An 18567-nucleotide genomic window follows, 5' to 3' on the forward strand; every position below is an offset into this window, starting at 1 on the left:
TCTCCATTCATTCTGTGCCATTCCCGATGTCAACTCTTGTTCTAAGTTATCTGAGCTTGTCAATGTATGTAAATTATCCCAGGTTGTTTTATGAGTATCCCCATACCTGATAGAATAGAATCCTACATGAAAGCTTGTAAAAGAGATTTAAGTTGATCCATACATATATTTGGTGTGTGAATGTCAGTATGCACTCCACATGTATTTGTCTATATGGTTATAATGGGAAAATTGTATGGAAACTCTTATATTACCAAGTGCTTTTATTCTTTATTTTATAGTACACCTTATGGACTCAGTTTAAATGCCATATATGTATGCTGATATTTCATATGGACATGAGAAAGATAACCCCCATCTCTATTTTAGAGATGGCATCATAATGATAACAATAACAATACCTTCCCAGACTCCCTTTTATCAATAAAAACAATACATATGTAGAAGAAAAAATCTTCCAATTGTTTTTGTTTCAATTACATTAGCATAGACATTTATAAGTTACATAAGCCATAGGATACTAATGGTCTCTTCATTATTGTTCATTATTGTTTTCCTGAGAAAGCAGTTGTCTTGGCAGAGTGCTAAATTATATGCTGCCTCTTTCTTGCCCTTTACTTCATTATGTTAAAATAATCCTGAAGGTCTTCCCTATTTTATAAATATTCCACTCTTTAATTTGCAGGCTCTACCTGAAGGGCAGACAGCATCTTGGGACACCGCCAAAGAAGATGAAAACCGCAATAAGAATAGATATGGCAACATCATCTCCTGTAGGTGCAAATTCAAACTGAACTGAACTTCCTGTGTGTATCTGTAAGCATCTTATATGTATAAGAGCATAACTGTAACAAAGAATAACTTTCTAGTCTTTGGAACATTTCAGCTTAATAACAGCTTCTGTGTTAGTGTTCCCCCCTTCCCCCATTTTTCATTGATTTATTGTTCTTTGTACAGATATACATTGGTCTCAGTGAAGTGAAGTGACCAAAATCTGATTTTTCGGGGTGAGGGGTTGGCATTTTCATACATTGAAGAGATCTGGGAAAAGAGGTATGGGAACATCAGTTTCATGATATCAAGCTCTTTTCCCAGCTGAGCATATGGCTTTTTGTTGGCCAGGAATCTATTTTCTTCAGGGCAAAATGCAGGCAGAGCTGTTGATGAATTTTGTTATTTGGAACATAGTGTTATCGCTATGTGTTCTACCCAACATATAGAACTTGGGTCAAGAAACATTTTCTGCCTGTTTCAGTAGTGCAAGCTGAGAGAGATTAAAGAGTGATGAACCTCTGATGTGATTCAGATCATAGATAAAAGTTAAACAGTGAATCTTTATGTACAAGATTCATTTATAAATGTATAAGGTTTGGTGTCACCTCCAGGTAAGCAAATTCTACAGATGGGCTACTATCATCAAGAAGGCCCAATAGGCTCAATTCACTGGCCCATATCCAAAGAAGGAATTATAAACAGGACTTCCCTATCAATCTCAGTGTATAAAATCGATCTCACTAAAAGTTGTTCCTGTAGTTGAAAAGAGCAGGGCTACTACATTTGAAAGACTTCTATGTATTTGTTGGCATTGCTTTGGATTGCAGAGTGAAACCAATATTTGTGTTGCAATATTACCAGTAGCATGGCAGCTAGATTTTCACATTTGCTGTGTGTTGTTAAGTTGTGACTTGGGACAATTGACTAATTTTAGTTTGCACTTTAGAAAATAAATTAAAGAAAGATCATTCATGCACTTGTTCTAAAACATGAACTCACCTACCCTATGATATCTTTAAAAAGCATTGCCCCCATCCACCTGCATTAAAAAAAAATTCAAAATTCAGACAACAGTAGAACACGTGTAAGATTGCACTGTAAATATTTTATATTCAATAATTTTGTATGGTATAATGTAAGGTATAATAATATAATATAATAATCATAATATAATATAATATAATATAATATAATATAATATAATATAATATAATATAACAACATAATATAATATATCATAATATAACAACATGCACAATTACTTTAATTCAAAGTGAAAAAGCTTTGGAGAGGATTTGGATACTTGCTACACCTGTTGATGGGGTAGCAAGGGGATTGGAGGCTAAAGCATATAAAACATATAAAGAATGGCTGCTGGAGTTTAGTATGTCTAGTTTAATGAAAAGAAGGACTAGGGGAGACATGATAATAGTGTTCCAATCTCTCAGGGGTTGCCACAAAAAATAGGGGATCAAGCTATTCTCCAAAGCATCTGAAGGCAGGATAAGAAGCAATGGATAGAAACTAATCAAGGAGAGGAGAAACCTGGAATTAAGGGAAAAAAATCCTGTCATAATTAATCAGTGGAATAACTTGTCTCTAGATGTTGTGAGCACTCCAACGCTGGAAGTTTTTAAGAAGATATTGGACAACCACTGTCTGAAGTGGTATGGGGCTTCCTGACTGAGCAGGGGATTGTAGTAGAAGACCTCCAAGTTTTCCCTAACCCTAACACTTTCAACTCTGTTATTCTGTTATTGATACATCCCTAAAAAGCCACACTTTTTTTTACTGGAGTTTCATGTAATGTAAGGGTACAATGAGCTTGATATGTATACTTCTGGAACTGTGTGGCTTCTAGGTGAACCAAAAAAATGCATTTTCTTTAAGGTACTGCAAATAGATGCCTCAGATCAGGGGTCCCAACTCCCAGTCCATGGACCCGCACTGGGCCACAGCATGCCAGAAACTGGTCCACACAAACAAGCAAAGCCCCATCCATGGGATGCAGGCTGCATGCAAAACCATGCCCCATCTGGTCCACAGAAAAATCTCTCTCCATGAAACCAGTTCCTTGTCCCCAAAAGATTGGGGCCGCTGTCACAGATAATCACATTCACAAACACCTTTTCCACTTCTGTTCAAAATGTGATAGCTGCACAAATGAGAATGCTTTTAAAAATGCTTTAAGGCTAATGTAATGTATCTTAGGATACAAATGCAACCTAGCTGTCTGACCTAAACCACAATGCAGCTTCTAGTTCACATAAATTAAATTAAAATAAATTAAATCCATGATGTATAAGCAAAGTTGTTTAACAGCACAAAGGAGGAATCATAATTTGTTTATTAAGCATGTTAATGGGGCATAGAACATTGAGCACAAGGTAGGTAGCTAGGAAAGTGCCAATAAAGCAATATCAAAATGATTAAAAGGATGTTAACCTTTAGGAAAATGTTTACAAAGTTGAATCATTGTTCAAGAAAAGGAGAAGCTTAACCACTGCTAAAATAAATGGCAAAATAGACATATGACCTTATGAATGTAAAGTCATGGATAACAAGATGAATTTTTCTCCTGGAATAATTGTTGATTTGAATTAAGAAAGCAATTAAAGGGGTTTCTTTTTTAAAAAAAATGTGTCAGAAGTGACATAAAGTGGAGGGCTTTGTTTGAAACAATAGTCCACCCAAAGACAGTTTAGTACTAAAGCTGTTGTTAAGAAAGGCCATTAACACCAGTCTGTCCTGAGAATCCTTTTGGGGGACTGAAAGTATAATGGCTGCCCACCTTGTAAGAGGTGATTGTGAATGATTTTCCTCAGTATGACAATGATTAGGAAAAAATTTTTTTTGTTGTGCTTGGTGGCAGTCAGCCACATGTTTAAACTGGATTTGGTATTTTTGTCCACCTGTCAAATCTTCTCAAGAACCTAGAGCAGACAGATGTTGTTGTTTAATGGTATTAAATGTATGGTCGCAGGATGTAAATTGCAACTAGCAAAGCTGCATTTTGTAATTGACTTTTAGTGATTTTGTCAATGCTGATGGTGTTCAAATGGTGCTACAAATATTTTGGAATTGCAGATCTTTGTATCTTGTGATTTTCTCCAGTTTTTGTCTTCTCTTCTGCTGTCTCCAGGTACTGTCACATCCACACCTTTTGTTTTCTTACCAACAATTGCTAAGTATTTATGTGGCAGGTCCTTGTCTGCTTAAATTCTCAAATCCCAGAGCACTAGCATCTTCATTTTCTATTACTTTGTCTATTTTACTATTATTATTAATGGCTGTCCACTCCAATAGAATCTAGGTACAAATTCCAAATGCAGATTAAAAATAACATGACTACTAGTTTGTATGAAGTAAAGAGAAAAAAAAAAGAACGAAAGGATTCTCCAGAGAAGATAAATGCCTCTTAACAGATTAAACATCTTCACTGGCAATTATCTGTGTTAACAGTAAGAGAAATGGATATAAAAATAAATTATGTAAAGCAAAAAAAAAAGGTTGAGCTTACAAATAAACCTGAGAAGAGGGTAGCATATAAATTACAAAAAAGGAAAGGAAAAGGAAATTATATTGAAACTACAATAGGGAGATATGGTGTTAATGGCAATGTGGCCAGGCAAAAAGCATCTCATCAATATTATTATAATTTGTATAAAAGAAATGACATCCCTCTAGAGAAAATATCTAAAGCAACAGAATTTACTGAGGATAGATTATTTATTTATTTATTTATTTATTTATTTATTTATTTATTTATTTATTTATTTATTTATTTATTTATTTAATTCTATTTATATCCCGCCCTTCTCCGAAGACTCAGGGCGGCTTACAAGCTTAGCAGTAGCCTTCATTCTATGTATATTCCTGCCTATTAGGGCTTTCACACACACCCCAAGCGGCATTATTACAAAGTCAGCTTAATTGCCCCCAACAATCTGGGTCCTCATTTTACCTACCTCGGAAGGATGGAAGGCTGAGTCAACCTTGAGCCTGGTGGGATGCGAACCTGCACTAATTGCAGGCAGCTGGTGTTACTTAAGGAGGCATTAGCCCACTGCTCCACCAAGGCTCTAAGGCTCTCTTATATTATGAATAATATAAGAAATTTCTGAAGCTATAAAAAACATTAAATTAGGAAGGGTTGGACCAGATGGATTAGTAGGTTCTAATTATAAAGGTTTTGAGGTTGAATTGTTGCAACCTTTACAATACACAATGAACTCTACCCTATAAGAGGAAAGCTGCCAGAACACTGAAAAGAGGCCAATATAGCATTAACACCTAAAGAGGGACATACAAGTTATTTACAAAGTTTCTGGCTAATAGACAGACAATAATGTTGTGGGGTTTTACCTAAAAGACAGTTAAAGGACAATGTCAGAAATATATTAGATATTTTGGGATAGTTGGAGCAACATAATAAAAAAAAACAAGCTATATTAATCTTCTTAGATGCAGAAAAGGCCTTTGATAATTTGAACTGGGATTTTTTGTTTAAAGTTTTAGAAGTTATGAATTTTGGAGTGACCTTAATAAAATGGATAAAGTTAATTTGTATTTCAAAGAAACTATAAGTAATTGTTAATGGGGATTTAACAAAACCCTGTGAGATACAAAAAGAACAAGGCAGGGGTGCTCACTGCCCCTTCTCTTGTTTATTTTACTTCTGGGAATATTGAATAGAGATGTAAGACAAGATGAGAGAAATGTAGGAGTAAAGATTTAAAAAAAGAAACTTGGAAGTTAAGGGTGTTAACTTGGGAAATGCTTTAAAGCAGGGGTGTCAAACCCCGCAGGCCGGATGTGTCATGCCAAAACCATGCCCACTCTAGCTCCGGCAATGGGGAAAAAGTCACGATACATCGCGACATGTCATGTGATGTTGTGAGTTTGATACCCATGCTTTAAAGGGATTTGAAATATTAATGGACAAATTAAAGAATGTGGAGCATTAGGTTTAACATTAACAAATAGAAAAAAATGGAACAGAACTGGTAAATAAAACATGTTTTAAGACTAAGAACAAGGCAAAATATTTGGATATCATTATGATAAATATGAACCACATGTTAATTTCAAAATAATTAAGATATGTAATTAAGTTTAAAAGGGATATATTAATGTGGCAAATTACAACTATAATCGCTGGAGAAAAAAATTGTGATAAAAATGAATGTTTTATTTAGAATGATGCTTTTGCTTCAGACACTAATTTTATTGAAACTGATGCACCAGTAGCAGAATGATACATGAATTAATATAAGGTGCTACAAGATGCAAAGGAAAGAGAGGACCTGGATTTACCTAATTTGAAATTGTATTTTACAGCTTGCTTTTTGGTTTGGATGTTGTTGAGATATAGAAGGATTTTGGACTTAGAAGGACAAAACCTGAGATTTGGGTGGCATGGGTATTTATGGTACAATAAAGTCAAGATCAACATGAACTTTAAACACCTTATGTTAGGTAAGCCATATTGATAATATGGAATAGAACAACCCAGGTTATGCCTGAAAACACTTCTGCAGCTCTCAGAACAAGGATCACATTATAGAGAAATAATAAGCAAATACAAATAACTAATCTATTATCAGATGTGAGAATATTGTCAAGAAAAATGTAAAATAAAATCAAGAAAACAAGTGGGGGGGTAGGATAATATAATTGTACATGTTTTTCTTATTCACAATTATTAGAAAGATTTAAAGTAGACAAAATAATTCATGGTTTTGAACATTTTAAGACTGAGTTTGAAATGGAACTGTGTATAAATGATAAACATGTAATTGCTAAAATGTAGAAACTTTTATTGAAACTGGAAACTGAAGAAGAGCAAGTAAAACATTGCATGATAAATTGGGATCAATATTTTGGTTATAACATACAGATGTACCAAGGAGAAATATGTGGTTGAAAAGACTGAAATTTACATTATGTTATAATATTAAAGAGAATTTTTATCAAATGATATACCATTCCTATTTGTCACCAGAGAAATTATCTAGAATGTATAAAAAAACACTTCAAATTTATGCTGGAATTATGAACAACAAGAAGGGACTTTTTATCACCTTTGGTGGACGTGTAATAAAGCTAGAAAATTCTAAATTCAAGAACATGCACTAATTCAGAAGACCTAAAAGATGAATGTACAATTGAAAGCAGTGATTTTTCTTTTGGAAATGGTGGACAAAAATTGGAAAAAAGTCATGGAACTTTGTTTTTGTACATGACAACTGCAATAAGATTATGGGATGCCCAAAGATGGAAAGATTCAGCATTACCAACAAAGGACAAATGGCTGCTGAAATGATGAAACTTGAGGTTTTTGATCAGAGAAGAGACTGTATTACATGTACAGTATTGCTGACTGGAAACTCGTTTTAGATGTTTTGCATGAAACAGAAAAAAATGAGCTTATGATTTATGTTTTGATCATTAAACTGAATAGATTATAGAAAGAAGAGAAGTATGTTGTAACCATCATATAAGTTATAATTGTAGCAATAATTGCTGTACAGAAAATTGGAAGTTTTACAGAACTTTTTCTTTCTTTTCTTTCCTTCTTTGTACTTCTCTTTGATTTCTCTTTCTTTTCCTTTTTCTTACTTCATATTAGCTTGTGTTAGTTTTTATATCTTTTTAAAAAATCTTTTAACAAAAATATATATTAAAAATTTAAAACATCAAAGAAAACAGGCAGGCCAAGCTAAAACATCCACAATAATATCGTATACCATAACAGTAAGTATAAAAATACAACAAAAAGAGCCTCATAACCACATTAACTGCAGTCCCTGGAACAGAGGTAGGTTTGTGGTCCTTCCAGAACTGTTTCAGAATGTGGATGCTACTCATGCTGTTCCAGAAGTGTGAGGGGCATGGATAGAACATTTCTTTGGTCCATTTCTTTGATGACAAGGTTTAATAGAAAGGATCAGGACCACATCTATTCTGTTTGAATATATTAGGTGAGGTTTTATAATTGATAACTAGCACCTTGAATTGTACCCAGAAAATGATTGGCAGCCAATGCAGGTTACATAACAGTGTTCCCATGGGATAATGAAAGGTACCTTTTACTGCTAACACTATGGCATTTATTTTGTAATATTTATTTCATTGCTTTATTGTATTTTTTTTAACTATTTGTAAAACACTTGTAATTTTTGGCATGGGTGGGGGAAGGTATTGAACATCTTATTAAATTCAAAAAATAAATATAATGGAAAGTATGGGGCTATGCTCACTGCAATACTGAATCAAAAGTGAACTATCACATTATCAAATATGATAACCCGGAGTGCCTTTGATATATATATATATTTGGTATGGAAATTTTTGCTATACTTTGATTTATTAGTATTTTATTCATTCACTTATTTAAATTAATTATGGATGCCCATTCCCATGTAATCTGGGCAACTATATTGTGTGTGTTTTATTTTGTATGTAGTTGAAAATCAGTCCATTAGATTTCAATCCTTTCCAAGAAATTAAGATTGAATTATAACTATTATTTAATATTTTCACAATGTTTCCTAATTCATAGCACTTCCTTACAAGAGTGTCTCCCATATGTTGCAAACTGATCCAAATCCAGAGACATGTATGTTGTGTGCATAGTGACTTATAGGCACAGATGTCTATGGAGTTTGTAGGCATAGTGATGAAAAAGATGTGGCCCTCACTCGATAGTCAGAAAATAGCTGCCCTAACTTCTTCTAGTTATGAAACAGTTGGTATTTGGAGGTTTGAAGGTTATTTTGTCAGTTTATATCACTATAAATGGATGCTTGTTTCTGCATGGTTTATTTGATTGTAATAAAGTTAACTGTGGCATTTTCTATTAATATATTATGCTTAAAGCAGTTTATAGAAAACTTCTATAATCTCAATAAAACCACACATTTAGTTCACACAGAGTAATCTATTCTCACAGTAATCAGTTATAACGTCTCTTAAATTATGACACAGAATTAATTTACAAAAATTAATATTATTAATAATTAGTACGACAAAGAATTATAGGTAGTCCCCAACTTAAAACCTCATTTGAGACCAGAATTTTGTTTGTCCTTGGTGTCATAAATCAGAGCATCATATTACCAGACTGGCAGTAGTTAAGCAAACCACATAGTTGTAAATGCAAACCCATTTTTGCCAGTTTTTGCCAAACACAAAAAACAACAACAACCCATATATGACCGTGTGATTGTGGGATGCTGCAACTGATACACAAAATGCACATGAACTTAGATGCTCCTGCTATATATATATATCAATGTTGCCTATGTCAAGGCATGCAGTTTTGGTGTGATAATGACAAAGAGGTGGGCCTTCTCTTCAGCAGTCTCTCTCCTGTTGAATAATCACTGCTCTGAATTATGTAAGACTGAAATATACAGTGGGGCTTAAAAGTTTGCTAACCCTTTTCTATTTTCAATATTTCTGCATAGATATGACCTAAAATGTGATCTGTTCTCTACACAAGTCCTAAAACTAGATACTGAGAACTCAATTAAATAAGTAAAAACCTTGCACTTGTTCATTTATTTATTGAGGAAAATAATCCAACACTACCTACAGATAATATTTTAGGTCATATTTATGCAGAAACATTGAACATTAATTTTTACCAGCTGGTAAAAAATTGTATTTCTTGTAATATAAACTGATTTACTGCCAATCTTTTGGAACAATTCTGAACAATTTCTCTGCATCTTCAAACAACCCTTTAGATAATTGAACATAACTATCATAGTTTTGTCTTCTCCAAGTTAAGAGTACTGTAACTAACATAGTATCTCCAATCAATTATCCTTGTTGGTTTCCTATCATCTTGGTTACACTTTTATGGTTATGCTATAGTTTCTCAATAGAGACAATATTGTCACTCTATTTCTATTAATACAGCTAAGATTGTATTTGCTGTTTTGTAGCTGCATCACTCAATGGTTTCATGCTCAACTCAAACATAATATCTAGATCATTTACACATGAATACTCCCCAGTCTGCTCCCATCATCCTATAGTCAGGTCTTAGCTTTTTCCTACCCAAACGTTTGTGTTTGAATTTTTCCCTGTTAAACTTAAACTTACTGGTTTCCACTCAGCTTGTCAACATATTTCTGAGTTTTGCTGTCTCCTCAAATGCTTGCAATGATAGCAATAGAAATAGCATTTAGACTTATACACTGCTCCACAGTGCTCTACAACTCTCTCTGAGCAGTTGACAATGTCAGCATATTGTCCCCAACAATCTGGGTCCTCATTTTACTGATCTCAGAAGGGTGGAAGTCAACCCTGAGTCAACTTTGAGCTGGTCAGGATCAAACTCCTAACAATGGGCAGAGTTAGCCTACAATATTGCATTCTAACCACTGCACCTCCATGCCTCCTGATAGTATTTTAAAGGTCGTAATCCTGTAACCTCTCTTACAGTTCTTAGAATCTTAATTAGAAAACGGAATATTAAGAAGAATAACTGTTGCAGGAAATTATGGTATAGAATTGATGGCAAGAAAGTTCTTTTTTTTTGCTATAATAGAAATGCCTTAAAATTAGCATTGTAAAATCCTTCCCATATTCAGTTGCAATTGACTCATGTTCTGTATACCTAAGTATTGTATTGTCAGAAAATATACATCAAAACAAAAAGGCTGAGCTCTATGCAACAGCAGATGGCACTTAAAACTAATAGCATAAATTGGCTGGATCTCCTCCTCTGATTAGTCTATTCTCCTGGTTCCTTATAGGCCATGTCTTTAAACAAAGATTAAAGGTCAAACTAAAACCTGTATGTTGATTCCTGGCTGATTCCCTCTTTCAGTGAATTTTAATATAAACAGATACTGAAGGTAACATCATTCTATTTAGAATGTATGCATGCCTACCTTGGAAACATCAAACCAAAGTCAAATCTCCAAATATTACTGAAAACCTAATCCCCTCTCATCATCTTATTTTTTTAAAAATGACAATGTTCTGGCACCTGTATGGTTTCTGTGGTTTATATTATCTTGCACAATGATTCAAACAACAGTCCAACAAATACCATAGTACAAAAACTGTGCCAGGTTCAGACTATATTAAGCTCAAGCAGGGCTTTAACAAATCAGTATTTACAGTAAAGTACACAATAAACATATTGCTGGATAGATTAGCCATGGTATTTGGGACCAATGTAATGTACATTTAAATGGAAACATAAGCTTGAAAACATCTTCCTGGTTTTCTCCATTTTTATATTGTATATTTTTGCATTCCTATTTGTTTTGGTTAAATGTTCATTTATTTAATATTAACACTTTCTGCCAATTATTTACAGATGATCACTCCAGGGTGAGACTGCAATTACTAGATGGAGATCCTCATTCAGATTACATTAATGCAAATTATATTGATGTAAGTGTTATAAGAAAATATTTTTGTACAAGGAAGTGTCTGTTTGAAGAATTGCTAAGCAAATTGTCTTCTGATGTGATCCTTATTTATTGGGTTACATTAGGTTTAAATAACTTTTTTGTGGTAGAAGACAGTAGCAATACTCTAGCCAGTAACTCTTATGAACATTTACTCCACTAAATTTCCCTAGAAATAATTAGAGCCACCATGGCAAATTAAAATGGAGCTAGATCCAATTACCTGGTACTTTGCAGGTTTAAGTGAGATGTTTGCTAAGTAAGCGATGAAGAGTACTAAATCATACTCATGTCACAGGAGTCCAGGCTTTTAAGAATCAGGCATCTTTCTTTAAATAGAATTTAGTAAAACAAACAAATAAAAACCAACACCAAATAGAGGAAGAACTTACAATGTTTGTATCAAAATTTCCATCCCAAAGCCAATACAAATTAATGACTCATTAATCAATGAACTAATCAAATAAGAATGGCTCATGTCGTGCTTGTAATTTTCTCAGTTTTTGACTATCTTTTGTTTGAATAGGATCTGGATTGAATGGGATTGAATATATGTTTTATATAGTTTTAGGAGTATAGGAAAGTGTCTTACTCTGTGTCATATTACTTGTCAACTTACCTAAGTAATATTCATTATTTGTTTAATACTGTCCATTCTAACTAGCAATCACCTTCCACAATCTTAGAATTTTTTTTGTTAGTTTAACATTAAAGAAGATTGTTAGAGATCAGTGGTATTTACTGCTAGGTAACATACAAAGGAATGAAAAGCCTTCAAAGGCCAATGTCTTTGAATTTTGGCAAAATAATACTTTTTTTCTTGTTCTCATGATTCCAACCGCCCCATGTTGCTAGAAAATTAGAAGTGTAACCATGTTGATCAATGTGATGACTGTTGCAAAAAGATCAGGAACTTGAAATGCAAAGAGTTTATTATAAATCTAAATATAAAGTATCCTGAAGAGATTTTGTGAAATTAAAGAACAGAAAGAAGGATCCAGTTAACAAATTAAATATATTCATCTAATAAAAAACTAAATTTTGAAGCAAATTAAGACTGTAACTTCTAGCAAACAACTAAACATCCTCTTTTCTCATGTAAGTCTTTATAATTGTCACTTAGATCACAGTGTTTTAAAAAGATCCTCCAATTAAGAAAAGGGAAAACATATAAAAATGTATATTCTACATGATTTCTTTAAAAACAAACCCCACATACAAGCTAATGACTTATCCTGCTTTGACAAGAACAGATGTGTGTGCCACAAATGAGTGAACACAAATGTCTCCATGTTTATTTTGTTAACACAGAAGATAAGCTAAATCCTAAAGTGAATATGGTTTAGGCCAGCGGCTCCCAACCTTTCCTATATCCTGCACCCCTAGAACACTTCTGATATATTCTCACACCCCTTACAAAAGTTTGAAACAACAGCAATGAATTATGCATGTACACTATAATTTTGAAAAGCCAAGTTTTTGTACCCCCTGGAATATTGTCTCGCACCCCCAGGGGGTGTGAGCACCCCTGGTTGGGAACCCCTGGTCTAGGCAGACAGTATGAAAATAAAGTCTAGTTTTTCCCCTAGTCATAAATCTCCTTTTTATCGATACATAAATGGTTTCAGAATTTGTAGAACTTTAAGGAAATCTGATGCATTTCCTACCATAAATAATTCATGAGAATATGAATAATACTATACTTCCTTTTCACTCAGAGTAGTATTATATAACTAACATCTTTGGGAATCTTTCTATAGTCCAGGTCAGATATGATCTTTAGAGGTCTGCAGTAGTCATCTTGAGAAAGCTTCATTTGTTTTCCAGCTGATCTATAAGATATAATCTGGAGACTTTACCTGCCCCTTTGTCCATCTCAAACATCCAGACATTGAGTCTCCATCACTACCCTCCCTCTAATTCACACTCTAATTTTAATAATTGAATGAATGAGAATTTTCTGCCTCTGTCCTGAGGATATGGAGGCAATGCAATTTTCATATCCCTTTTCCTACTACAGATGCTTCAAAGATAACATTGATTTCTGTGATTTTAAGCAAACTTCTAACTTGTCAAATATCTGACAATCTGAATTGCCCCTGAAATTGAAATTCATGGGTTTCCCTTCCTTGTCTTCTTTTTAGGGATACCATCGGCCTCACCATTACATTGCAACTCAAGGTAAGTACCATAGAATCAAAGCATGGTCCAAATGATATGATCTGAATAAAAATAATAAATAAGTGATATAAAGATGCCTGAAAGCTGGTAGTGCAATTAGCTTGGAAGATAAATCATTGTAGGTGATGTATTTAGTTTGTTATTCATCCTTGTCATTTGAACATGATTTTTCAAATAATGATTTCTTTAATAACAGTATGAATTCTTGCATTTACATCTTCCTTTTTGGATGTATTTTCTTAGAATATGTTTCTAAAGTTAAAAATAAGAGTTTAATTCTGTTTTGACATAAGCATTTAGACCAACTTAATATACAACTGGGTTTTTTATGCATACTAATTGAAATTTCACATATGTTGCCCTTGGTTTCATAGGAGTCACATTGCAATCACTAAGATTCCTTTGTATTTAATTAAACTTGTGTTCCATCCTTTAATTTTAATATTTTCTTTTTCAAAATGACATTTTTTCACATTTTCAATATTTTTTTTAAAAAAAGGAAATGAAAAGCACAATCCGAAATATGAAAACCAGCACCTAGCACCAAATTCTCAAAGGGAATGAAAATATTTCTGTTAAAAGTCACACATTCATTTTGTAATCACACATTCATTTTGTAATTAAAATGTGACCCAGGAGTATTATCACCTAACATCTCACCCTTTAATTGAGGGTGCATTTATAATTCTAAGTGCCATTTATACTTTGTAAGTATTCTTCGCAGATCTAGCCCTGTGTCCCAGAATAAATTAATATTCTATATTTGTCTCATGTGTTACTCCAAAGTGACCTTCAATTATGAGTATTTATATCTGTTTGCAGTACTAAAGTTTAGCCTACCATTTTAAATCCTACCATAGTTACTTGTATGATTCAACAGATGTATTGCTCTTCAGACCTCACCTAAGAAAACACTTAGGAGATTTTTTTTTATTAAAGAGTTTTACAGATACATTTTAAACATAAAAAACATAAAAACCCACCCCCCCACCCAGTTCCCCCTCCCTCTCCCTCCCCCCCCGACTTCCCAGAGCAAATACAGGGCATTGACCATAACAATCTTAAACTATAATATGCAAACTAACTATAATAACACTTTGAATCCTATCGCACTTTAACTCTCCTTAAAAATAACTAAATAATAACAAATCTTCTAAATCTAATACTCATTCAAATGCTAAATGAAACTTTTTGGTCCCAAGAGCCTTGGTGGAGCAGTGGGCTAATGCCTCCTTAAGTAACACCAGCTGCCTGCAATTAGTGCAGGTTCGCATCCCACCAGGCTCAAGGTTGACTCAGCCTTCCATCCTTCCGAGGTAGGTAAAATGAGGACCCAGATTGTTGGGGGCAATAAGCTGACTTTGTAATAATGCCGCTTGGGGGGGGGCAAAAGCCCTAATAAGCAGGCATATACATAGAATGAAGGCTATTGCTAAGCACATTGTGCTTTAGATTGTAAGCCACCCTGAGTCTTCAGAGAAGGGCGGGATATAAATGGGATTAAAATAAAAATAAAAATAAAATAAAATATTTATTCTGAATATAATCAATCCATCTTCTCCATTCCAAAATATATCTTTGTTGCAAATGGTCTTTCAAATATGCTGAGATTTTCGCCATTTCTGCCAGGTTCGAAACTTTTGAAGTCCATTCTTCTATAGTAGGCAAATCCTCCTTCTTCCAATATTGCGCTACCAAAAGTCTTGCTGCTGTTATTAAATTCAGCATCAATTTAGTTTTTATAGCAGTAAAGTCAATAGTAATACCCAGCAAAAATAATTGTGGAGAAAATTTTATCTTTTTCTTAAATATCTTCTGCATATTCCACCAAATTTTAATCCAAAAAGCTTTAACTTTTATACAAGTCCACCATATGTGATAATACGTTGCATCATCACAACCACACCTCCAGCATTTAGGCTGATAATTTGAATACATAGATGCCAATTTTTTAGCATCTAAATGCCATCTATAAAACATCTTATAAAAATTATCTCTTAGATTTTGTGACTGTGTAAATTTTACATTTCTGACCCATATTGTTTCCCAAGTATCCATCGTTATTGGTTCTTGAATATTCTGGGCCCATTTTATCATACAATCTTTAACAAGTTCCGTTTCTGAATCTAATTCTATCAATGCATTATATATCCTTCTTATATGTGCAGGACTTTGATCTCTAATTTGTTTAACCAAATTTTCATCTACTATAGAAATACCAATTTTCTGATCCTGTTTCAATCTAGCTTGTAACTGCCCATACTGAAACCAAGTTTGTACTATCTTTTTTTCTTTTAAAATATTAAATGGCTTTAATTGCCACACATTTCTTTCCAATCTAAGAATTTCTTTATATGTAGTCACATCATGCTTAAATCCCACATTTATTTTTTCTATCGCATGTTTAGGTATTGCCCAAATTGGAATTTTAAAGTTCAACTTATAACGATATTTTTTCCAAACTCGCAACAGGGCATATCTTAATATATGTGTCTTAAAAACATTATCCACTTTTTTATCATACAATAAATATTCAGTAATCTCTCTTGTGTTAAATTGAACCAATTACTAATTGATGATAATACCGCAGCTTCATAATATAATTTAAAGTTGGGCATTTTAAGACCACCTCTTTCACGTGCATCTTGCATTATCTTAAGTTTAACTTTCGGTCTCTCTTCCCTGCCCAAACAAATTTATTAATACCTCTCTGCCATTCCTCCAAATTTGAATCTTTTTTAAGTATAGGTATCATTTGAAACAAAAATAAGAATTTAGGTAAAACATTTATTTTCACAGCTGCAATTCTTCCTAATAAAGACAATTGTAATTTTTTCCAACTATCTAATTTTTTTTGTATTTTTAGCCATAACAATTCATAATTATTTTTATATAATTTCACATTTGAAGCTGAAAAATATACCCCCAAATATTTAACCTTTTTAACTATTTCATATCCCGTTAGTTTTCCTAAAACTTCCTTTTGTTCTTTGGTCATATTTTTAGACAATATTTTAGTTTTCTGCCTATTGACCTTAAATCCAGAGACTTGTCCATATTGTAAAATTATTTCCATTAAATCTATAACCGATTGAGTTGGTTGACCTAATGTATAACCAAGTCATCTGCAAACGCTTTCAATCTATACTCTTGATCTTTAATTTTAATTCCCTTTATTTTCTTTGATTCACGTATCTTAATCAACAATATTTCCAATGTTAAAACAAACAATAATGGCGACAACAGACAACCCTGTCTTGTACCCTTTTCAATTTTACAAGCTTCTGTTAAGCTACCATTGATTATTATTTGAGCTGTTTGTTTTTGATATATTGCCCTAATAGATTGTAAAAACTTATCACCAAACTCCATTTTCTCCAAAACTTTAAATAAAAATTGCCAATTCAATTGATCAAATGCTTTTTCAGCATCCAAAAAAATCAGCACTGCAGGGACTTGATTATTTCTTTCCAAATATTCTAATCAATTTACAATATGTCTCACAATATTTTTCATTTGCCTACCACTTATAAAACCTGTTTGATAAGAATAAATCATTTGCTGCATAACCCCCGTTAATCTATTTGCTAAAATCTTTGCAAATATTTTATAATCATTATTTAAAAGCGATATAGGCCTATAATTTTTAAGTTGAACAAGATCTTGATCTTCCTTCGGAATCAAAGTTATAAATGCTGTTTTCCATGATGGAGGCACTTCTCCTCCAGATTGTATTGTTCTAAATAATTCTTTTAAAGGCTCCACCATTTCTGATTGTAAATTTTTATAATAAATAGCTAATAAACCATCTGTTCCAGGTGCCTTACCCACTTTTAATTGTCTAATTGCTAAAATGATTTCTTCAGCAGTTATCAATTGATTCATCCCTTCCCGTTGCTCTTGTGTAAGTATTGTGTTTCGGTAGTAACTGTGAGGGAGATCTCAGAGTCCTAGTGGACAATCACTTCAATATGAGCCAGCAGTGTGCTGCAGCTGCCAAAAAAGCCAACACAGTGCTAGGCTGCATTAACAGAGGGATAGAATCAAGATCACGTGAAGTACTAATACCACTTTACAATGCCTTGGTAAGGCCACACCTGGAATACTGCATCCAGTTTTGGTCACCACGATGTAAAAAAGATGTCAAGACTCTAGAAAGAGTACAGAGAAGAGCAACAAAGATGATTGGGGGACTGGAGGCTAAAACATATAGGGAACGGTTGCTGGAATTGGGTATGTGTAGTTTAATGAAGAGAAGGGTGAGGGGTGACATGATAGCAGTGTTCCAATATCTCAGGGGCTGCCACAAAGAAGAGGGAGTCAAGCTATTCTCCAAAGCACCTGAAAACAGGACAAGAAGCAATGGATGGAAACTAGTCAAGGAGAGAAGCAACCTAGAACTAAGGAGAAACTTCCTGACAGTTAGAACAACTAACCAGTGGAACAACCTGCCTCCAGAAGAGGTGAATGCTCCAACACTGGAAGTTTTTAAGAAGAGACTGGCCAGCCATTTGTCTGAAATGGTATAGGGTTTCCTGCCTGAGTAGGGGGTTGGACTAGATGACGTCCAAGGTCCCTTCCAACTTATTATTATTAAGTAGAAGGGCTGTTGACAGAAAGTCAAATAAATTGAAATGTTTCTGCTAAAGTAATCTTTGGGAGGTCTCTTTTGTTTTACTTATTCTTCCTTTAGGTCCAATGCAAGAGACAGTGAAGGATTTTTGGAGGATGATCTGGCAGGAGAATTCAGCAAGTGTTGTCATGGTCACCAACCTGGTGGAAGTTGGCAGGGTAAGATGTTAATTTCCAAAGTTATCAGTCATATATTGTGGTTCCTGTCATTCTTACATGTGCTCAATTTGAAGTCTTCTATACCACACTGACACATTAACTGGCAATATATTCAAAATTACTTCAAATTTGCCATTATATACAGATTTTAAAATACATTTTGGTATTGTCACAATAATATGGATTTCTGAATAAATTTGCTATCTAACTGCATTTCTAAACCTACAAAACATGTTTTTAAATAAATGTTTGACCTAAGAACTCCAAATGTAATGAAGTGGAGAGTCTGAAGTATAATTACATTTTAATCTGCACATTAGATGAAAATCAGAATAAATTCATATCACATTGCCCACAGATCAAACTTTTTAAGCAATCTTACCTT

The 18567-nt window shown here is 33.6% G+C and overlaps 1 protein-coding gene across 1 annotated transcript in view; it reads left to right on the top strand.

Annotated features, from left to right (window-relative positions):
• Positions 1-18567, top strand: part of PTPRT (protein tyrosine phosphatase receptor type T) — a gene marked incomplete at both ends in the record, with an annotated part of 698891 nt that overhangs the window by 646979 nt on the left and 33345 nt on the right. Inside the window, 4 exons of the mRNA XM_081322609.1 lie at positions 686-773; positions 11117-11193; positions 13355-13391; positions 18085-18182. Coding sequence (XP_081178735.1) covers positions 686-773; positions 11117-11193; positions 13355-13391; positions 18085-18182 — 300 coding nt within the window. The remainder of the gene's footprint in view (positions 1-685; positions 774-11116; positions 11194-13354; positions 13392-18084; positions 18183-18567) is intronic.

This window comes from Vipera berus (assembly GCF_964194415.1).
Source record: "Vipera berus genome assembly, chromosome: 3".
NCBI lineage: Eukaryota > Metazoa > Chordata > Lepidosauria > Squamata > Viperidae > Vipera > Vipera berus.